Source organism: Triplophysa dalaica, chromosome 3 (assembly GCF_015846415.1).
Source record: "Triplophysa dalaica isolate WHDGS20190420 chromosome 3, ASM1584641v1, whole genome shotgun sequence".
NCBI lineage: Eukaryota > Metazoa > Chordata > Actinopteri > Cypriniformes > Nemacheilidae > Triplophysa > Triplophysa dalaica.
This window is the reverse complement of record NC_079544.1, coordinates 14367296-14389766: the sequence shown is the minus strand read 5'-3', so window position 1 is coordinate 14389766 and position 22471 is coordinate 14367296. Positions and strand designations below refer to the sequence as shown.

General features: G+C 37.9%; 2 protein-coding genes across 8 annotated transcripts; one reads left to right on the top strand and one right to left on the bottom strand.

Moving 5' to 3' along the window:
* The first annotated feature begins 58 nt into the window (after positions 1 to 58).
* Positions 59 to 7810, top strand: fubp1 (far upstream element (FUSE) binding protein 1). 6 transcript variants are annotated; one of them, XM_056742534.1, is made up of 20 exons: positions 59 to 240; positions 768 to 867; positions 990 to 1025; positions 1122 to 1161; positions 1245 to 1291; positions 1732 to 1815; positions 2597 to 2654; positions 2765 to 2927; positions 3016 to 3114; positions 3199 to 3297; positions 3407 to 3509; positions 3620 to 3868; positions 4002 to 4162; positions 4274 to 4410; positions 4500 to 4576; positions 5836 to 5961; positions 6230 to 6304; positions 6774 to 6833; positions 7062 to 7210; positions 7470 to 7810. In XM_056742534.1, the coding sequence occupies exons 1-20, from the start codon at positions 148 to 150 to the stop codon at positions 7476 to 7478; spliced, it is 1965 nt and encodes a 654-aa protein (XP_056598512.1). In that variant the 5' UTR covers positions 59 to 147; the 3' UTR covers positions 7479 to 7810. The 6 variants fall into 6 exon arrangements, with proteins under 6 accessions (XP_056598512.1, XP_056598511.1, XP_056598510.1 ...); XM_056742533.1 differs by having other exon boundaries at positions 1732 to 1803; positions 7062 to 7810; XM_056742532.1 differs by having other exon boundaries at positions 7062 to 7810.
* Positions 7811 to 10363: 2553 nt separating this feature from the next.
* Positions 10364 to 22231, bottom strand: miga1 (mitoguardin 1). 2 transcript variants are annotated; one of them, XM_056742540.1, is made up of 16 exons: positions 22148 to 22231; positions 21534 to 21689; positions 20326 to 20491; positions 19412 to 19527; positions 19180 to 19315; positions 18789 to 18925; positions 18100 to 18220; positions 17305 to 17405; positions 16370 to 16488; positions 14390 to 14462; positions 13234 to 13320; positions 13050 to 13148; positions 12777 to 12911; positions 12638 to 12691; positions 12354 to 12470; positions 10364 to 11526 (listed from the first exon to the last, which is right to left on the bottom strand). In XM_056742540.1, exons 2-16 carry the CDS (start codon positions 21621 to 21623, stop codon positions 11308 to 11310), a joined length of 1770 nt encoding a protein of 589 aa, XP_056598518.1. In that variant the 5' UTR covers positions 21624 to 21689; positions 22148 to 22231; the 3' UTR covers positions 10364 to 11307. The 2 variants fall into 2 exon arrangements, with proteins under 2 accessions (XP_056598518.1, XP_056598517.1); XM_056742539.1 differs by lacking the exon at positions 22148 to 22231 and adding an exon at positions 21768 to 22036.
* Between the last annotated feature and the right edge of the window lie 240 nt (positions 22232 to 22471).

Here is a 22471-nt window from a genome sequence, read left to right as displayed (position 1 = left end):
TAATTTAGGGGGGACTCTTATCTCATTTCCGCTCGGCGCTATTGGGCGGAAGAGGCATCAGGCTCGAGACACGGCTGCAGTCAGTTCTCTTCATCACTCTCGCGGTTAACGGCCATCTTCCTTGTTCAAGACGACTGCTTTACAGATATGGCTGACTACTCCAGCGTGGCACCACCGTCATCTAACGCCGGTCCAGGGATGAACGATGCTTTTAAAGACGCCCTTCAGAGGGCCAGACAAGTAAGTATGCCGAATGAGTCAGATAATGTTTCGCATTTCGGAGTTTTGAACGGCAAAGTATATGAATAGCGTAGCGAAACCCGTTTAGCTAACGTGCTAGTTTAAGGCCTAGACGCGTCTCAACAAAGAGTTTTCTGCTGTGCTTGTTTTTCTTGTTTTATTACAATATGCTGACTGATATATAAATATAGTTTGTACTCATTTCTCATATAGCAGTCATTTGAAGATATATTTAATATAATCTGCACTTTAAGAGAACAACGACACTAATCTAGCAGATAACTCACGCACAAGCGTGGTAACTATACCATATCCTGTATAAATGTGTAAAAGGGAAAGGCCATATTACACATAGCTTAAGATAGAAATAACTGAAGGGCAACTTTATATTGTATATTCTTTTAAAGACTACATGTGTACTGGTGACCTAGTTTTGCGGCCAACACAAATGCTGTTTCGGGCCTATAACGCTGGTAAAGCGCGGATCAAAAAGCTTTTTAACGGTGTGATTCTTTGTATACCTTTAGATAGCGGCAAAAATAGGAGGCGAAACTACCCCTACACCTACAAATGAGTTTGGATATGGGGGACAGAAGAGACCCCTTGAAGACGCTAGTGAGTACCATGGTGAGTACAAACCTTATTTGGTTTTAGGAACGAGATTACGTCTTGATATGATTAATTTTGTAGTTTTTCAGTTTTCCGTGTTTTCAGTAAAATACAATAAATTTTCTCATCTTTTTATTTAGATCAACCAGAAACAAAAAAAGTTCCGCCAAGCGACCGTAAGCATTGTCTCAAATTTAAAGAGAGTACTCTAAACCTGAAAAACTATTTTGTTGTGGTTTTTATTTAAACAGCCAATATGTTTTAATTTTCAGCATTTTCTGCAGCAATGGGAGGAATGGGTGGTCCATCAAGGTAAAAAAAATCACCTTTTGTAATAAACGAAGCATATTTTCATTTGCGCTTTCTTCTAATTAACATAACATGTCTATGTGCAGGACTTTATCAGAAGACTATAAGGTTCCTGATGGCATGGTTGGCTTCAGTAAGTTGACTTCTAACTTAAACAGATACTTCACCCAAAAATTTAATTTATGGCAATATTTAATCGCCTTTAAGTTGTTCCAAATCTGTAGAAAAGTCTGAAATTTGTGTCCGAAATTCCTGCAACATAACAAATAAATACGACCTCAATCACATTTACACACTGCCTCCGATATTTTCGTTCGACATTAAAAAATTTCCGACCGGGCTTGATTTTCTGCGTTTTTCGCATCTGTAATCCTTGGCCTTTTTTTTTAACAATTCAGAGACGCTGTACAAGAGCCAAATACAAAAAAATGCTTGCGAAAATTTCAGACTGTATTTGCAAAGACCTTTAGCTCTGTTAAACACAAAATACATTTGTTCTTGAGGGTGATTGATTCAAGTATTTTAGATGATACACATAAAGCTCACTAAAATATCTTGCAACCTTGCTTACAGTCATTGGAAGAGGAGGAGAACAGATATCAAGAATTCAGCAGGACTCTGGGTGTAAAATACAGATTGCTCCAGGTGAGACTACATGTAAGCGCCATTTCCATATACGTGTCAGTGTTTCTATACTATCATTAGCTTTCTTGAGCAGTCACCATCACTTGGCAGGCCGGATCCGGACCTTTGCTTGGTTTCATCTGGATCGCGAAGCATAGCCTAATAAAACATTTAAAACATTTTACTATTTCGATGTCAAGCAGTAATTTCACTAAGATTTCAATCTTTATAATGGCATTGTTCAGTCAATATTGAAGATATTTTTATATTTATAATACTGAATATTCTGTAGGATGATTTTATGTAGAAAATGGTAAAGACTTTTGCTGTGTTTTCACAAGCAGGGTCACATTTTGTAATGAACAACGTTCTTATTGGGAAATTATTTAAAGAATAGTTCTGGTATGAATGGCTTGAAAAGGCTAATTAAGTACATTTGTTTTCTGTTTATGATGAGAGCAATTAATTGTTACATGTGTTATATGTATTTTGTCAGTAGTTCTTTTAATTTACAAATATTAATTGTCAGACTTCTATTAAGAGGGCCTTCCTCTAGCCACAGTGCCTACAATACATACTGTGAATATCAAAATATAAAATACATGGCCTGATTAAAGATCATATCTTTTATACATGCGTTATATATCCAGGTGGGCTAAATTGATTAAATATTTATTTATTTTCAAAAAACATATTGTCCGGACCGCCATTTGGAAGAAAATATAAAGACTGGACCTCTGGGTACTTTTATAGAATACCCATGGTCTAGAGCATCATCATGAATAAAAATGCCATATTTTCATTCTACCATCAGACAGTGGTGGCATGCCGGAGAGGTCAGTGATGTTAACAGGCTCACCTGATGCCATCCAGTGAGTATCTCAACACACCGTCCCCTTTAAAAACTGCTCCAAATTGTTGCATGGTTGAGATGAGTACAGTGTTTTAAGAAATGTAAAAAAGCTTTTGTTTACCCTAACAGAGCTGCAAAGAGTTTACTGTCAGAGATTGTAGACAAAGGCAGACCATCCCCGGCATTCCACCACAATGATGGAGCAGGGATGTCCGTTCAGGAGATCATGATCCCCTCTTCCAAAGCAGGCCTGGTCATCGGAAAGGGAGGAGAAACAATCAAACAGTTGCAGGTAAGACACAGATTGTAATGGTTAATGGTGCATTTCATTCAAATTTTAGAAGTGCATTTAACTACAGAGTACAATTTTTTTTATATAGGAACGCGCTGGAGTCAAAATGGTCATGATTCAAGATGGGCCTCAAAACACAGGTGCTGATAAACCACTCCGGATCTCTGGAGATCCTTTTAAAGTGCAGGTGAGTGCATTAAAGCAACAGTCATGTTACTTGTAGGTTTATTAAATATATTTAAATGCATTAAACTTACACATGTGTTTGCAGCAAGCTAAAGACATGGTGATGGACCTGATCAGAGATCAAGGTTTCCGGGATCAGAGGGGGGAGTATGGTTCAAGAGCTGGTGGAGGAGACAGTCTGGATGTAAGTATACTAGGTTCATAAAGAAAATCTAATGTTTTGAAATGATTCATACATGTTAATAGTTTTGAATGGAAATGGTTTAAAATGAGAGTTCTTGCTCTTACTTTAGGTTCCTGTACCAAGGTTTGCAGTAGGAATTGTGATTGGCAGGAGTGGTGAAATGATCAAGAAGATTCAAAACGACACCGGTGTAAGGATTCAGTTCAAACCAGGTATATAATATTTTCTATGTATACAAACTAAACTGAATGGATGCTTTTTTTCATAAATAATGTCAGTTTGGCCTCGCACCACTAATAGTAATGCATGACCTTTATTTCAGATGACGGCACCACACCAGAGAGAATTGCTCAGATCATGGGGCCTCAAGACAGGGCACAGCACGCAGCAGACATCATAACTGATCTGCTGAGGAGTGTGCAGACTGGAGGGCCTCCAGGACATGGAGGTGGAGGCGGAGGCAGAGGAAGAGGCCGTGGACAGGGAAATTGGAACATGGGTCCCCCTGGAGGCCTGCAGGAATTCAACTTCACTGTCCCTACTGTGAAGACGGGTCTAATTATCGGCAAAGGTCAGTTGTTGCTGAATTAACAGCTAATTTTAACAGTTAAAAAACACATTTCTTTGTGAAATAGAAAGTCAATTTATTATTTATTTATTTATTATATAATATATATTATTTATCCAAATGTTTTTTTCTCTAGGGGGTGAAACCATTAAAAGCATTAGTCAGCAGTCAGGAGCCAGAATAGAGCTCCAAAGAAACTCACCACCTAATGCAGACCCAAACATAAAGATGTTCACAGTTCGTGGCTCACCTCAACAGATTGACTACGCCAGGCAGCTGGTTGAGGAGAAAATTGGGGTGAGTGCTAATTTTTTCATAGTTACAACACAGTATTCATGAAACCCTCTCTCTCGTATTCTCAGGTTTTATGAGACATTGAAGTAAAATTGCTATTTTGTTTTATCATAGGGTCCCGTTAGCCCTATGGGAGGCCCTCATGGGCCACATGGAGGTCCTTCTCATGGCCCACCAGGTCCACCCGGACCTCCTGCACCCATGGGCCCCTACAATCCTGGTCCTTATGGTCAGGGCCCTCCTGGACCACAGTAAGGAGATTCTTCCTACTTTCTCTTCGTATGATTGTCTTAGTGTCTCTGTTTTGATGAAACTTAATGTAATTTTTTTTTATCCTCAGTGGTCCTCCGGCACAATACCAGCCTCAAGGCTGGGGCAATGGATACCCCCACTGGCAACAAGGACAGCCAGATCCCAGTAAGTGCTAACCCTTTCAGGAATTTTTTGCACAAAGCACTGGTGCTACAGAGATTTACAATTTATAGCGCAAGCCAAATAATTGTAGCACAAGTATAAAACGTCATCACAAGTTATTACACAAACACATAGGTAACTGACAGATGACATTAAAGATTAATTAGGGCCATATAATTTTTTGTTTACTTATATTAGTTTTTAATTATGTAATATACAAAAGTAATATGTTGAGGAAATGATTATTTGATCACCTACTGATTTTGTATGTCAGCCTGCTTACAAAGAAATGAAGGGTCTTATCAACCAAAAAATCACGGAAAACATATACATGTATATGTTATAAGATAAGTATTTGATCCCCTACCAACCAGCAAGAATTCTGGCTCCAAAAATTGGTTGTGCCCAATAGTGTAAAGATGATCACGAGAAAGGTGAAAGATCAGCCCAGAACTACACGAAGAAGCTTGTTAATGATTTTGAGACAGTTTGAGACAAACCATTGGTAACATGCTATGCCACAATAGATTGAAATGTTGACTGTGACCCCAAGAACACCATCCCATTTTGTCTATCACTTAAAATAAACCTACAATAAAAATTATAGACCCTTCATTTCTTGTTAAGCAGGCACACTTACAAAATCAGAAGGGGAACAAATAATAATTTCCCTCACTGAGTGTTCAGGTTAACAGGACTTTTATTTTGATGGGTCGTCGCGCAGACGTCTGAGTTTCAGTGGTTGACTGTAGCTTTACTCAAACTGTGAAATGCATTATACTTGTGAAAAAAAAACTCTGGAGATAAAGTTTGTTCATGTCTGCAGCTAACTGTATGAGGAAAAATTCCACTGTCAAGATGCGTGTAGTATGTTAAACTGTGCAGCTCATTCACCCAGACACGCAGAACAGCCAGATGACATATGTAAACCGCAGGATTCCACGTCTGCATCTGCAGTAGTTATATGGACTTAATGCAGCCAGAAAAAACAAGTTTCAATGTCAAAATAGATTAAAATAAAATAAAGTAGTTGTGAGCATTTGATTAACGTCACACAAAGACAAGCACAATGACAAACACATTTCACACAAACATGCAGCTCTGTCTAATGCACTTGCCAAAATGTATCGCATGCGTGCTACACTGTGTGACTACACTGTCGCATTGTACAGCCCTGCCTTTGCTTTGGCTAGTGCATTAATTTCAAGTTCTGTCATGTGAAGGAAACACTGAATGGGCCAAACCTGCTGTTTGTTCTGCAGATAAAGCAGCGGCTGACGCTAATGCCGCTGCATGGGCAGCCTATTATTCTCAGTACCAGCAGCAGCCTCAGGGCCCCATGACACCCACCACAGGTGCCCCAGGCACAACCCAAACCAACGGACAAGGTACATCTATGCCTGCAATCCACAGACGTGTCCCACAACCTTCAGTGTAGACCTAGTAGCCTCTCAGTGTAGCCATGACAATGTTGCTTTTCTAATAAGCTTCATCAGATGATCGCAGATAGCTCTATTCGACTAGTGTTCACGGACAGTGTAGTTTCTGAGACGCTCAACCCGTTTGTGTAAAGTGCGCCACCTAGCCAGGTGGAGGACTTTCTGTAACTTTTGAAAGAATGGTTCTCAATTTCTCAAATTGTACCATTTTTAACAGGTGACCAGCAAGCTCCAGTTCAAAGTGGACAGGCAGATTACACCAAGGCCTGGGAGGAATATTACAAAAAAACGGGTATAAAGATTTTGCAAAATGTAGCCTGAGTTTATTTTGTTAGGGTTCAGATAGCAGCAGGGCTTGAATAGCTGATACATTTGGAGACTTGTGAGGCTTTGTGGTGTTAAACACTGGTGTTTAGAGCTTTAGTTTTTCAACAGGCAGTATAGGGTAAAAACAAGTGAAACAAAACCATTAAGATCATACTTCTCATTTGCTTGTAAATGCATGTTTTTGTAATGGATAAATATATGCTTTTTTATAACAGTGTGTATTCCTATATTTCTATGCTAGTTGCTTATTGAATTGATAAATTTTGTAATTCTGAAGTATAAAATGTTACAATGTTTTGCTTTAAATGAATGGTTAATTTAGGGTTTTTAATGAATGTGAGTGGTAGATTAAGTATAGTTGCATTTTCCTAAGACAGGTGTCACAGTGGTTCAGTTGCATGTTTTATTAAAACAGTTTAATGTTGTTTGTACAGGTCAAGCACAGCCTCAGCAGGACTATACCAAGGCATGGGAAGAGTACTATAAGAAACAAGGTGAGAGATGATGAATTGAGTTTGTTAATGTATATTTTGGGCAAGCACACTTCCTTCACAGTCCTCTGCAGTAGAGCTGCTGTATATTTGGCTGCCCTAGAGTAAAGAAGTGGGTTTCTGCCCTGCCATCCCGAGGCAGTGTGGTCGGGGTCGTTCCCCTACTTACAATCATAGTTTTAAGCAAAAACAAAAACATCAGTTTCTTAAATGTTCTGCCTTCTCTCTCAGGTCAAGCGGCTCCTCAGGTGGCTGCGACTGCAGCGGCGACCCAGCCGGGAGCTCAACCGGATTACAGTGCAGCGTGGGCAGAGTACTACCGGCAGCAGGCAGCGTACTATGGCCAGGGAGCCCCTGGAGCTGCACCCCAGGCTCAGCAGGTACACGACCCATCCTTCTATCTTTAGCCTCTGCTCTTTTTTTGATAGATGTGCATGTACCCTCCGTTTTTTTTTTTTGTAACATTTGCTTCCACAGGTTTAGCAGGTTTCCAGCAGAATCATCGCAGCAACACTTAACCAAACTCTTTCCTCCTCAAACAGCCTTTTATCTATTTTTTATTTTTATTTTGGGAGGGTGATGCATAAATGTTTCTGCTCTTAACGTGTTATGTATTTCTTATGTATTTCTTCTGCACAGGGCCAGTAATGTGAAGTGGACATAAAGTAAATGCTACATTGTCAGAAAAAACCTTTGTTAAATGTTTGGATGCAGACGCCATGATGAAGATCTTAATTTCATTGGTTTGAGTGTTTAAACTAGATCGCAGACCGGCTCCACAGTCAAGTATATATATTTTTCCTTTTTGTTTTGCCACTTGTAAATGAACGGTTTGTTTTTAGTCCGGTAATATTGGTCATTCCAGATCCTGTACCTCTTGTATCATTATGTAGACTAAACTATAGTCATTTCCATGTAAATCATCTCAGTTTTAATATGATATGCCTGTTGTGTTTTGCAATAAAACAAAATGAAACCTCCTGTGTTGGTAAGTGGGGTGCAAAGGTGGGGAACATTTTATGAATTTATTTCCTGATTTGGGGTGGGTGGGGGCAGCAGTATGCCTAAAGGCATGGATTTCTCTCTCTTTCTCTGTCCATATATACTGAATGGATATTTTGCTCTCCTGTTGTTTTTTTATTAGTCTCTCTTCAACTGTCTTTGCTGATTTTTATTTTGATTCCTGGTCTATTTTAAATCATGAACTCATGTGACATTTGCTTGAAAAATGGATGCTTTTGTTTTTATACTGCATTTTTACTGGTCATTGCTGTGAATGTAGGAATAGACAGGTTATCTAAGGCAAGGTGACTTGGTGTTGGCAAGGTATGTGACACATGCAATAACGCTGGAGTGCTGTAGTGTTGCTCATTATTATTGTGCTGTATTTCATCTGGTTTGAGGTAGTGTGCACTGTTAATGAGAGCCATTTCCTCCCTCACAGGCAAGTTAGGAAAGCGGTAAGAAAGTATGCGTTTTTCCAAACTGTTCTTTGATATTGTGACTGCAAACATGTTGCAAGTATTGTAGTTTTTGTTCTCCAAGTTTGCTGCTTTTTTACAGGGCAGCAAGTGTTCTGTTTAACAGCCATGCTTTGCAAAACGACTTGTCCCTATCCCATATTTGAAATGTTTTAAATCCATAATTTGTGTATATATTTATATAACTGCTGGCATTTCGAAACGTTTTGATACGATTAAAAAGCTTCAATGCGAAAGGACTATTTTTTATTTTGTCTGCAAATTGTCTGTTAGCATTCCTCCAGTATAGTCCCTGTAGGTTTTTGGAGACTCTGGCGTTCCACACCAGTGAAAAGAGCTCTCCTCTTGTAAGTACAACATGTACATGACTTGTATGGCCCAGTTTCTGTTTTGCTGTCAATGCATTGTCTTTGACCAACTGAAACGCAATGTTTTTAAAAATCTCAATGTTGCCCTTTTTTGGGTAAGTATGTGAGGGTTGTCATTTTTGATTTGCATTTCTCTCTTGAGTCTGTGACTTGACCCTTTTTCACATTGGACTGTTATTTGTACCATAACGGCTGTTTGTGATATATTTGCATATGGAGATATTGCCATGTTGTCACTGTTTTAGTCTCTCTTTAGACTTTCCATGCTAAAGTGAAATATACCATTGTGTGTTTAAGTCAGGGCAAAAGTCAGGACGTTTAAATTGTGATTTTCCAAGTGTTTCTCCACTGCATAGCGCTTGACCCTCAGCAAATGGCCTCATGTTAGTATTAATGTGGTTTTAAGGCTGTCCGATTCAATGCAAGTGATTTGATATGTTCATTAGTGGCACAATGAGGAGCGTGATGTTTAATTTTGCAGTGTCATCCCTGACCTTGCACCTTAGGTTCTGCAGCAATAACACAGGTAAGCGTATCTTAAGAAATCAAAGCGATTGAACCTGTGACATAGTTTAATGCATTTAATAATATAAAGCAGCAAATGACCTCAGTCGTTTCTCTTGTAGTAAACAGGAATGTCATGAAATTTAGCATTTAATTCTGGTAGTATGCTGCTTCTGTCCAAATGAATTGCATGGCATAAAACAATGTTTTTCCTCTCCTGATGACTACATAATGCAGATTAGCATCTTTATGTATTTTATACATGAACTATGAATGTGTTAATGTCTGCTCGTGGCTAAAACATTGTGTTAGAGTGCTATTCTATAGTAATCGTTACATCTGCCTTATTGTTACACACTGCATGCAGATGCAATTGCAATGAATCCATAGTCCGCCCTATGAATGATCTGATAAAACTGACGTATACTGTATGTATGCTCATGTTTCAATGGTCTTGCAAGCTGTATTTGCTGCCCCTCTGTAGTCTAATGTTTGTCCTACATTGCTGCCTTCATTCTCACTCACAGTGTTGAAGACGCTGCAGGGGTAGTTCGTAGAATCAGGTCCCGAGCTAGTTTGTCCGTAAGGAGGATTCCTTTGAGTCTGTCCCTCCGCTGAACGTAGACTGTTCAAGGGCTCCAATTATAAGGTAAAATAATGATATCATGAGGAATCTGTCAATTTCAAAGTCAATGTTTCTGTGAGTTTAGGCCGATGTTGTTCTGATGACCTGTTGAAATATATTATTGGCTCTCTGAAATGTTCTCTGAGTACATGCTTTGCCTTTTGCTGATAAGCGTAGGGACTTGATGTGCATCAATGTTATACAGTTGGACCATGACCAGGAATTGTTTTTCTTTTCTTTCGAGTACTTTTTTCTGCCAGTTTGGCGCTTAAATTAGTTTCTTTGAACCTAGTTTGTCCATTGCTGCATATCTTCCCATATGCATGCAAGATGTGCTTTCCTTTTGAGCAAATTGTTCACAACAGAATTCGTGGGGGTCTTAAAAACGAAGAGAAAATCGGAGGCTATCTGAGAAATTTGGAGCATGCCTTTGAGGTAAAACACAAATGCTATCATGAACTGTTAAAGGTGTTGAATGTACTTGTGCTTTTTTTGCGGAGTACTGTTGGTCTGAAATGTTAAAGGTTGTTGCCATTGTCATCAATAAATTTGTAATCACTGAAAATGTCATGTCTTTATTTTTAAGATGCATGTTTTGTTACACCAAAACATGCAGATTTGACCACAAAATATTAATTTCTTTACATGTAATAGTTCACCCAAAAATGAAATTTCTCTCTCACCCTCTAGTTATTCCAAACCGATTTGGTACGTTGTTTTGCTGAACACAAGGGAAGAATGTAAGCAATTCTGGGACATCTTTGACTACAATTGTAGGAAAAAATACAATGTAATCAAAGGTTCCCCAAAACAGTTTGCATTCCTAAATTCTTCAAAATCTAATTTTGTGTTCAACAGAAAAATATATCATTTTATTCTACAAGGGTAGGGTCCCTGAACTGCAAATTGCTAATATTCTTCCTGAAAATTGCTAATATTCTTACAAATCCACAAGACACTAATACAGGTTTGGGGCAATTTGAGAGTTTAGTAAATGACAGAATCTTCATTTTTGGGTTAACTTTCTTCTTCACAAAAAATGTACATGGCATTCTTATGTGATATACTATAGACAAACAATCCTTTCGTTGGTCAGTCATGGCCATTTCTGTAGAGGTCAATTTGTTCAGGAGAAGCTTTTATCAGAGGGACGCTGACTAGTGGCCTACAGTTTAAATCTCTCTGAAAAAATGACCGTCTACATTGTCATAACATTTGTGACAGTATCTTCTAAAAGCTTTCATGTCTCAAAACACTCAATTTAATAATTAAAAACAATATAAACCAGCTAAATACTTGAAAACAGGTGTAAAAACAAATACATCATACTTTCCCTTTTTCCTACTACATTTTAAATATGACACAAATAAAGGACAAGTGTGCTTTGCACCCAGAGACTTTCAAAGGCTGTGTATTCCACCTCTGGATTCAGCTGATTACTATGAATGAATGTCCGCATAAGTTATAACACATGTAGGGTTTGGAAGACTGGCAATGGCTCACTGGACCTGAGCCTCTTGCAAAACACTGGGAACCAGGTGCAGAGGTGTGTTGACACAGCCATTCAGGTGACGGATTGAGTCGGCACCCAGATAAGCGAGGAGCAGCTCTGAGCGTCTGTGTAGCAGGTGCAGGATATCCTCAGACAGAGTCTCCAAACTGGAGTAACGTACTTTCTCCAGGTCAAAGATGTCCTTTAGGAAGAACAGCACCTGCTCCTATAGACCAAAACGGAGGATTTTTCCGTAAGTGACTATTTTCAAGGACAAAGCATTTGTTTGGAGTCTGACTTTTGATCCAAGTGAATATTAAAAGGGTGATTCTCATAAAACCACTGAAACATCATGGCAGTAGAGATTTGAAGAATAAAACATGATCACAATAAAGATAATTATGTTCTCTACGTTGAACAAAACACAATCTTGACAATTGTCTATTTTATTGCTTTTTCTGATAAAATTCTCATAACTGGGTTAAACTTTCAGTAAAAGTTTTGAAATGAAAGCTTTAAAACATGTCATACCTTGTTTTTAATGAATATAAAGGGAATTTGTTGATACAAGTGTTTTTAAGAAAGTCATGTTTTCCACATTTAAAGACATTTTACATAATTTATTAATGTCTCTTTATGTAGGTTTAATAAAAACTTGCTTAGGCGTCATGACTTTGTTAAGAAAAACATGCTATGATATTGAAAGTTTTCAATGGTTACAGTAATTAGAATTTTTAAGGCCTTTATTTCTGTGTTAAACTGTCAGTAAAAGTTTTAAAATTAATACCTTCAAACATGTCATACCTTGTATTATATGAATATAAAGGGAATTTGTTGATTTTAAGAAAATCTTGAAACCCAGATTTTGTGAGAATCACAAGAAAGACTTCCTGTATTCCTGATTTGAAGTCTCATTTGCATGCAGATTATGTGGATTTAGTGTTTTTACCAGCACTCCTATATTATTGTACTGTACAAAATGCATCAGTTCGTTCTGAATGTATGCATGTCATCTGAGATTTTGGATAAAACAGGTGATGTTTAATGTGTTACCTTAAAGAAACAGCAGAAATCATGCAGGGAACTTTTAGGGCCCAGGAACCCCCAAGCCAAGACCGGACTAATGTGTTCACAGACTGCATAGAAATGTGCAATAAAGCCATCTTGCACCTTAACACAAAATACAAAACAATTCAAATGTAAGTCATATTTCACAATTTTTGTCATTTCAAGAGATCTTGAATATTTTTAGTCTGGATTCACACATGATCTAAAATAACGCATATGCAAGTATGTTAAAAACATTTCGTGCCAAACTGAAGTCCTGCATGCAATACCTTCATATGTTGCCTCTTTTGCTTCAGAACGGACCAGCAACTTGACGCAACTGCCTGAATACAGAATAATTCTTTTATTATTTGTGTCAAATCAACTGAAGTAAATTGGCAAACTAGCTGCTATGGATTCAGTACATACTGTTTCTTTGAAAGAGCTGTTAAGCCAACGATTGTTAACCACATTCTGGATAGATATTGGTGGATTCTCGAGATCTTCAAATGAATCCATGAGGATGAAGTCAAGAACGATGTCATAAAAGTTCAGATGCTTCACCTGTCAAATATAGAGTGTGACACTATAATACATTGTAATAATCTTAAACATCACTGTGCACAGCAGAATGTGTTTTGGTTTACAGGGATCATTTATAATAGTTTTCCCAGACATGATGCAAAACATAAAATCTCTCACCCCTCTTGCAGAAAGCTCCATTTCTGTGTTCTCCCAGTGATCAGTTTGCTCCAGAAAGCAGATCATTTCTTCAAAAACCTCCTCAAATCTGTTTGGGCTCTGCAAATCACACAACACATGTCATATGAGTGGACAACTCTGGCAATCTCTATAAAAACATTATGACAGAAAACAGATCACTAACCTTCCTTGCTTTGACTATTATAGAAGACAATATCTTCTTTCCTGTGTCAGCCAGAAATGCTCTAGTTGCCCGTTCGCATAAAATGACCTACATTGAGAAACAAAGTGCAGGGTAGCACCAAACTGTTTTCAATTCACCCCAATTTAAGTGTAATCAATACACCTTGATAACCAAGAGCACATAGCATTAGCCAGCAAACTATAATGCATATTTCAGAAAGATGAAACTGAATGAATTAAACTGAAATGTTTATGTGGGTAGTTCACACATAAATGTGTAGAAGTGTCTTATGGTGAGGACCCTGAAAGACAAATCTATTTTATATTATAAATATCAATATTAATAATATATTGTGTAGTCATTTTTTGCAGTCACACCTTAGGACACATGTATGGTATATCCGTAGTACCCATATGCAGCTTTGGGCAAGATTGAAGTTGGCATTAAATTAACAATGATGATTCTATTTGTTTTTCACACTGGTGAAGTATTTTTTATAAATTACATTTTATTAATTTGCACTTGCAATCTTTTATCAGAAACCTGAACCTCCTCTCCCTCTCGAAACGACCTCTCTTCATTTCTGGTGACGAGGAATGGCGTGAGGGCGGGGCTGAAATGACTGACAGATTGCAAACTGGCGTTCAAATCTTTCACCTTTTAACGATCCAATCAGTGGTCGGTGGATGAAATCATGTCCTGCCAGACATTTCTTTTCTCATTTCAGAAGACAATCGTTGCTTCAGTTTCATGCAGACATTAAAGTCACCAGGAGACATAAGTTGCCATTGACTTTCTTTTCAGTATTGTGGCGTAGATCCGAGTGAAACGGCTTCTGAAATAAGAAAAAAATGTAGAGCGGAGCTTTATTTTGCCCTTCCCTTTGTGATTGGTTTGACGAAAGTTGGGCCTGGAGGGGAGGGTTAAAATTGCCTGGTCATTGGAGAGAGGAGCTTAACGTTTTTGAATAAAGATTTTGCAACTGAATTTTGAAAAAATAATGGTGTGAACGGATCAATTATTTATAATATCACTCTAACCAATTAAAAAAATCCTGTTTGATTTGATGGTGACTAAGCCCAAAACTGTTTTCTACACAAATGTGAATAATAAAAAAATAAAGCTAAATGTAGGCCTTCTGAAGGAGTAACGTTACCTGACACGCCTGCCGTACACAATGCAGCTTTGCCAAGAAGTCAGTGTCCCCAAGACATTCAAGCATCTCAGTTCTGTTTTTGAAGAAAATAAGCAAACATATTATATTGTGAAATTCTTATGCTCAGTTTCACAATAAATTACAGTTAAATGCCGCCACATCAGAAAGCCAGAGGGCCCTCACACGCAGAAACTCCAAATATGGGCCAGAGAAGAAGAACGATTTACACACGTAATGTGCATCCCCTCCCTGCGTTCCAACTGGGATATATCGCCCTTCCGAGTGACAACAATCATGGCCGCCATATTGAAGGGTCGTTCCATACCGAAGTGCTCATAACTGGCCACTTCAAAGGGCCCTTCAGAATGAAGTTATTCAAAGGGTACAACTGATGGTCACTTCGGGCTCCCATTATTCTTTGCTCAGATTAGTTGCGTGGCGACGCCAACTCCTTATGGACGCTGGATGATGACGCAGAAGGGTATCTCAAGAAACAGTTGTTTGGTCCCCTGAACCCTTTAACCCTTCAAAGCTATCACTCCAGAGGGTAAACAATTCGAAGGGCTAAGGGCATAGTGATGAGTAATTCGAAATGGAACGCAGGGCAAATCGCACACTAATGCACTTTTCTACACCATTTTGTAGTATAAATTAGTTTCAATGTGAGTAGTGCACATTGAAAATTCTTAAAAAAGAGATGCAATTTAAGTACCCGGATGATGCACTTTTCAACCGAAAATATGAAAGCTGCGTTCCATTTGATAGGGTTCCTATCCAGAGTTCACTGCTCCCTAATAAGTTTATATTATTTCATTGATGCAGCTTTGATTTTTGAAACTACTGTTATGCAATATAAAAAGACATTTTAATTCGGTCAACTGTGTGAAGATGTGTTCTTAATCCATGGTCGCGCCGCTCTCATCTCGCTTATTCCCTATGTGGTGCAGCCGTAACACTGGGGTAAATAACAAGAAAGAACTGCTGCTGCTTATCACTTTTACATTAGTTTGCAATAATAGCAAAATGGATGAATCCTTACACGCATATGAAAACTACTTTTTAATTGCACATTAAAAAATAAATACACCCAGTTTGTAGCCTACATAATAACAATGCAATAAAAAGTCAACTAACATATTAAAAGTGTTTTTTCCAAAATGAGATAAATCAAAAATCATGTTTTTTTATTATGTAATGTTTTTATTTTATTTTTTAGTTATTATGGCTTAAATCAAAACAATCCAACTGCAGATGATTGATATTAATTGGAATGCACAATGATTTTTTAAACATTTTTCAAAACAGAGTTCTCTCAATTTTAAACCAACTATTTACATGCATTGCGCTTTACTATTGACGTCATTTGCACTCTTCTGGCAAACCGATACAAAACCACTTAGTATTCGATTTGGGACGATACTACCCTTCTAAAATTCATACACTACATGGTTGACAGAATAGTGTGGTATGTAATTTGGGACACAGCTGCAGTTCAAGGATGCCGATGGGCATATTCAATCACGATTCTTCAAACCCTTTCATAATAGTAAAGTATATAAAGATGATGTTTGACAAGTGTTGCTTTTTCAAATGCATGTTATAAATGACTCAATCTCATAGTGATATTAAATCGAGCCGTAGTTCACAGAAGAGCTGTGCACAAAGCACAGAATCTAAGCCTTTGTGATTTCAGAATCGCCCTAGACAGGTATCATCAGTGTGAATCGCAATATATCGTCCCAGCCCTTGCGTAAACTTAACATTTAAAATATTCTTTGAAGATTGATGAAGATGAAACAAGTATTTCTGACCCATCAGGCAAAAAATACTTGGCAAAATTATCTTTGTGAGATTATTTATACATGTGCTGTATTTATGATGACAATTCTGTACAATTGAGCAACTATTCATTTTTTTATCGAGCGGCAATGTAATGACACAGATCTAAGCATGTTTCCAAACCTAACATCCTTGACTCACCGCAGCACTCGACAGGAGATCCTCCCCTCTTCAGCCATCTGAAGAGCCTCCTCATAGAAGGGGTGATAACACAGTGAACCCAGCGCATAAGCACTCTTCATCTCTCTGTGCTCAGATAACTGTAACACAGCAACAACAGTCACCAAAATCTGACTAACAAAGACTGAAGAGCAAACAATTACTGTTACTCAATACCTCAATGCATCTGAATCTGGCTTTAGTTTGTACGACAAAACAATAATTATTTCTATTTTGATTTAGCATAAATTACAAGGCAGATACAATACAGTACTATTTAATTGGATACAATTTTATTACAAATGCAGTGAGATTACTAATTTGGGTGTTTACGAAAACAAAGTTATGTTCTACATAAACATTCTTTGTCATAAAATCACAAGTTCTTTAGGGTCACCTTGTAAGATTTACCCCCTTGCAAATACAGTTAAATGTCAGTCTGATCTGGCACATGCAAACATTACTGAAAATGTCTTTAAATACCAAATTTTTATAAAATGAATGTGATGCTGTGCTTTAAAAAGTTTCAAAATAAGGAGACACATCCTCACTTGTTCACCTCAGAGCTACACACCCTGACTGAGAGAAATGATTCCAAACTATTTTTAGAATTTATCATGGAGTTTGTTTTTAGCCCTGACCCACTTTTCCCGCTCAACTATTTTCTCATGTTGAAGTGATGTCAGATAAAATCTGCTCTTTCCCCATCTGTTTTAATTGTTGAGAGTGAATGAAGCAGACAGCTGTAAAATATTTACATTTACATTACATTTATGCATTTGGCAGACGCTTTTATCCAAAGCCTTATCCTTCGAATGGTTCAACCTATTAAGTGTCTCTAAGAGCCCTAGGAATTTTTGCCTTGCGTCACACACCACTCAAAATAACTGTGACAAAAGAATTCCTTTCTCTCTCACCTCTGCCGCAGACACGAAGGAATCCGTAGAGGCGATGCTGATCGAGTCTCTGAGACAACTGTCTTCCAGGTTCTCTCTCACAGACAGATCTGTGTGTTTGTCTTCAAGAGGAAATGAATGATTACAATGAACTGCCCTAGTCTTATATGAGTGAGCAACCTACAAAAAACACTGACAATCATGACAAGAAAGTAACAGACACATTCAAAAGTTATATTTATATTTAGGCATTTGGCAGACGCTTTTATCCAAAGCGACTTACATTGCATTATCCAACATTTATACATTGGTATGTGCAATCCCCTGGGATTGAACCCACAACCTTGCACTCATAACCCAATGCTCTTACCACTGAGCTAAAGGAAAGCTAAGTACTTATGTAATAATGCTTTAAATAAAATGTGGAGATGCAATGTGAACTGGAGAGTTGGTAAGAGGTCGACATGTAAACTGGAAAGAACTTTGGTCCATTACCAGCATCTTTATTTAGATACAGAACATGAGCTGAGTCTTGATTCTTAAGAGACTTTATTTAGATGTGCAACGTGTGAAGTTGCACATCTGCTTGTCAGAGTGTTTCTATTGGATGAAATTGCATCGTCGTTGTGATTTATATGAAATATTTAGATCCTCAAAATCCTGTGTAGCATTTGCATAATGTCTTTATGTGTCCTGTGTGGTTTACAAGCAAGTTGCATGCTCATAGCGTTTCGTATTATGTTTGCACCACATTCACCATGTAACTGTTCTCAATGTCATTTTTAACAGAATTAAACAGAAAGTCTGTATACTCACCATTACTAAAATGTGTTGAGGGTTCAGTCAATCCCAGTGTTCCCTCAAACTCCTCCTGCAGCCGATACGCTCTCTGTAGCAGGGACTCCAGCTTATGAATGAAATCTGTACCAATGATGTTCTAATATGAAGTTGACAGAAAAACACATTGTAGTGTTATATTTGTGTTGTATCAGATTTTTACTGCATAAAAAAGATCTTTGCTTGACAGTGTCTCAACATCATATCAAATTGGTTGTAGTGGTTCATGGAGATGCGGTGTCCTTTGCTCATTTACTTGGCAGTATTTTATTCTCAATGTGCTCCATTCAAGGGAATGAAGCGATCAGTGAGGTTTAACTCACAACCTGTCAAATTCTACAGATAATACTTTTCAATGTATTGTCTGTCGCGCCCATCCTGAGACCTAGACCTAGACGGCTCTTGCAGCTGCATTAACATACACATTTTTATGACTATGAATTCTTTGCTCAGTAAATGATCCAGAAACTTGCGAGTCTCCTGGAGGAGCTCAACAGCCACAATCATTTTCTACATACATCAAGCTCAAAGCCTAGCGAGTAATACATTTATACGTTTTGGTGCATTCTACGTTAACATTTTATCACTTTGGGTGCTTTATGGAAATAGAACCTATGGCTGTGATGTTGTTGGCACAAACTGGCAGTTTAGCTTGAAGAGCACAATACCTCCATGCTATCTTCTGCAATGGCATCTCCAGCTCCCAGTTTGACCGCCACAAAGCTGGCCTCATCCTCTGCTTGTCTGCTGCGGAAGGTTAACGCCTGCTCCCAGCGCTGCAGGGCCTCCTCGAAGAGCTCCATACCTGTAGCATAACCAGCATTACATGGGTAAACTGCTCCCTGATTAAACATCTTGTCAATGTGTACATTTTAACCGGAAGATGTTTTTTCTTCAATATGCTCATAAAACATATTTTACAAGTTTAATTGCCTAGCAAAATATGCCTGACTTAGTATGGCACATGACACTCTTCTTGAACCAAAGGCAAGTGATCTGAACCCAAAAAAAACATTTTTATTTGCATTTGGGGATGAATTTTGTTTTGTGCTTGCTTACCCATCAAGTAGAGATTCTCTGGAGTGGTGACGGGGATGCTGAGCAGATTGCAGACGTCACCATCATCTCTTGTCTCGTCCCAGCAGCTGATGCTGTTTGCACAGGTGCAGCTGCTGGAGGAATGTCTGCTCCTCACCTGAAAGAAAACGTGCCAATTCGACACCTCAGTGGTCCACTAAATAGAGACATTACACCACTCGACCAAAGTAGCAGACAATAAAAAGTGACTTACTGAGGGCAGACTGTGCAAGGAGCCCGAGAACTTGCTGTACAGACTGTCATTGGGCTCAACATTACAAGAGGAGCAGTTTTCTGAGTTAAAAGGCCGATTATGAGCTCTGCCAATCTCTACAAGAAAAGATGGACGACAGACACATCAGAGCTCTGGAAAATTATGCTGTCACATATTTTTTTTACACATTTCTAAGTAACCAGTACATAATTTATCATCCAATTTTCTAAAAAGCTTTCTTCGCTCTTTTGCGGCTTTTCTGAATTTACTATTTATAGGTACGTGTTTAGGTAAAATTATGGGTTTAGTTTTGTTCTGTAAAATACTAACAATATTTTTACCAAGTTGAAAATAAAAATAGCATTGCATTTATTTGCAGAAAATGAAACCTGGAGAAACAGGTCAAAATAACAGAAAAGATGATCAGTATTTGTCAGACCTCAAATACTGCAAAGAAAACAAGTTCATATTCACTTTTAAGCAAAAGAACAATGACATTTGTACATGTACTTAGAAAAAAGGTAAAATATTTTTATGTGATAACCTCGATTTTTATCACAGTTTTCTTGTGTCTTGTCCTGTTGTCAATCTTTCACATTGCTGTGACTTTATGTCACTCCTGAGGTTTGAGTTTTTGTTGAAATTCAACAGAGACTGGACTCGAATGGCCACAATACATCTACAAATGCTGATTAAATGAAAATTTGGAATGGCCTCTTCATTTTTCCATGGCTACATGTATATATTATATTTTCATCTGATTGTGCAGAAGTGATTTGTACATTCATACACACAAAGAGCAATATATAATGATAAGAATAGCAGCTGTTGCCCTCACAAAAAGAAAAGTTAAAGATACACAAACAGTTGTAGAACCAGCAGATTACATCACATTTATATTGTGTTTTTATTACCTCTTGCCAGGGGGATGGTGATGATTTCAAACTTCTCTTGTTCTACAGGCGAACCGGCGTTTTTTCTGCCCTTTCTCCTTCTGAAGCGCCGGGCGAGGAAGATAAGAGAGATGGCACCAAACGCAGTGGCCGCAAAAAGCTTCTTGGTGCCGGTGCTAAGACTCACCTGATATGAGAGGGAATGGAGAGACATAAGGCAACGCTCAAGTCGGGATCAACATCAGTGTGAGACAGGCGGGGGGTGAGAGAGTCAGACAGAGGGACACAGCAAGGATTAGATGACTGGTTGGCATTTGGCTGGAAGTGTGGGGACTGGCTTGAGCGATTTGATCTACTGATTATGCTCAAACTACCAAAGGCAAATCAAGGACTTATGCAAAACACAAAAGATATTTTGAAGAATGTTGGTAAACACAAACTGTTGGTCCCCATTGACTTCTATTGCATGCACACAAAATAAATGGGGATACAATGGTTTTCTGTCACCAACATTTTTCAAAATATATTACTCTGTGTTCTGCAGAAGAAAGTCATAAGTTTTAAATTACAAGAGGGCGAGTAAATAATGACAGAAATTTCATTTTGAAGGTGAACTATTCCTTTGATAAATATGTGATAAATATGATAAATATGTGAAGTGACCTCTTTAATAGAAAAAAATACACTTTTCCAATACAACACTCCTAAAGGGACTTTCAAAACAAAACACTGTGGCACAAATATCTATGTCTATTATTAGCAGCTTAATATGTAATGCTTGGCTGTGGTATAAATCATGGCTATCCACAAGTGGCACAGCTTTTCTCAGGCTGCCACTGGAATGTCAAAAGGAATGGGAATGCGAAAGTGGCTTCTCCTTGTGTGTTGTGTTAATACCTGGTTTATCTGAAACACAATCACAGCACATCTAACACAGATTACTCAAACAGTTTCATGAAGACACGGATGATATATCCAACGAAGAACAGAATGAACATAGCTGATTTATTGTCTCAATGTCTGATAGGGCCAAAAGTATGTTATAACAACATAACATGAACATTATTACCTTCTATATTAATGTACATGATTTCCAAAGAGCTATACTGCGTGCTAATATTATAGAATAAAATGCATTTTTTCATTGTAATTTATATTGCAACATCTCTTCACATAAATCTTTCTAGACATCTACAACCATGCAATTAAGCGATACATTAATGGCATACCTGTGGGAGAGAGCAATAGACAGACAGAGGTAAGTCCACAAAACGTAAGGCGGCCACCTTCATGGACATGTGTGCCATGTCTTCCATCATGATGCCATAATCCCTCTGGATGAGTATCAACTACAGTTCATTCTCCCATCAAAACACCAGTACAACCTGCGGAAACAAACATCACGTTACAGATCCACTTGTAATGTGTAGAATGATCTACATGTCCATTTTGTTGATTCTCACGTGGTAAAATGCCAAGCCTCAGGTCTTAATGGTATATTCGAGATTTACAGTCTGTGACAGACAAACATTACATCCTTTGTCTTTCGTTATGACATAACCCTGAAATCTCAGAATTATACAAATCAATATGCAGTCGTCTTATTATTGATACTCTTAAATATAATATATAATATCCAAAAGCTTGAATAACTTAAAACATTAGAGAATTTTAAAAGGTATTGTTAAACAGATGATCCACTCTTGATTAACAACTGTGATCTATGTTTATTATTTAACATCTCACTCAATGGTTAACAGTTTTTAAACCGAGTAATAGCATTTTCACCAACGCCAACAGAGATGATACTGTAGTTTTGTTACAGAATGAGTATAATACCTACATTTATTCTACAGCTCTTTGACATGCAATCTGTCCTCTATAGCTCAACCCACGCGATAACTGCGCGTGTGCTCGTACGAGTCTAGAACAAACGTCCGGTACCACGTTTCAAAATAAAAGCATAATAACTGTATTTAGTCATCTAAAAAATACATGTTTGGTTCGCTCAAAATGTAACATTATTTATTATTTACCGACTCGCTTGTCAAATCCAGCGATTTTTTATATTTTATTTTGTAGAACACAAAAATAAAGAAGAAAGGCCAGGCCCCTTTTCCATACAATGAAACTAATATTTCAAGTTTCTGATGCCATGTTACGAGCT

Coding starts and splice junctions, on each gene's coding strand:
- fubp1 (XM_056742532.1), top strand. CDS start 148: ATGGCTGACTACTCCAGCGTGGCACCACCGTCATCTAACGCCGGTCCA. Junction 1,026..1,121: donor AAAAGTTCCGCCAAGCGACC/GTAAGCATTGTC, acceptor TTTAATTTTCAG/CATTTTCTGCAGCAATGGGA. Junction 6,305..6,773: donor GGAATATTACAAAAAAACGG/GTATAAAGATTT, acceptor TTGTTTGTACAG/GTCAAGCACAGCCTCAGCAG.
- miga1 (XM_056742540.1), bottom strand. CDS start 21,623: ATGATGGAAGACATGGCACACATGTCCATGAAGGTGGCCGCCTTACGT. Junction 18,926..19,179: donor AGAGAATCTCTACTTGATGG/GTAAGCAAGCAC, acceptor GTTATGCTACAG/GTATGGAGCTCTTCGAGGAG. Junction 11,527..12,353: donor ATTTCTGCTGTTTCTTTAAG/GTAACACATTAA, acceptor TTTGGTCTATAG/GAGCAGGTGCTGTTCTTCCT.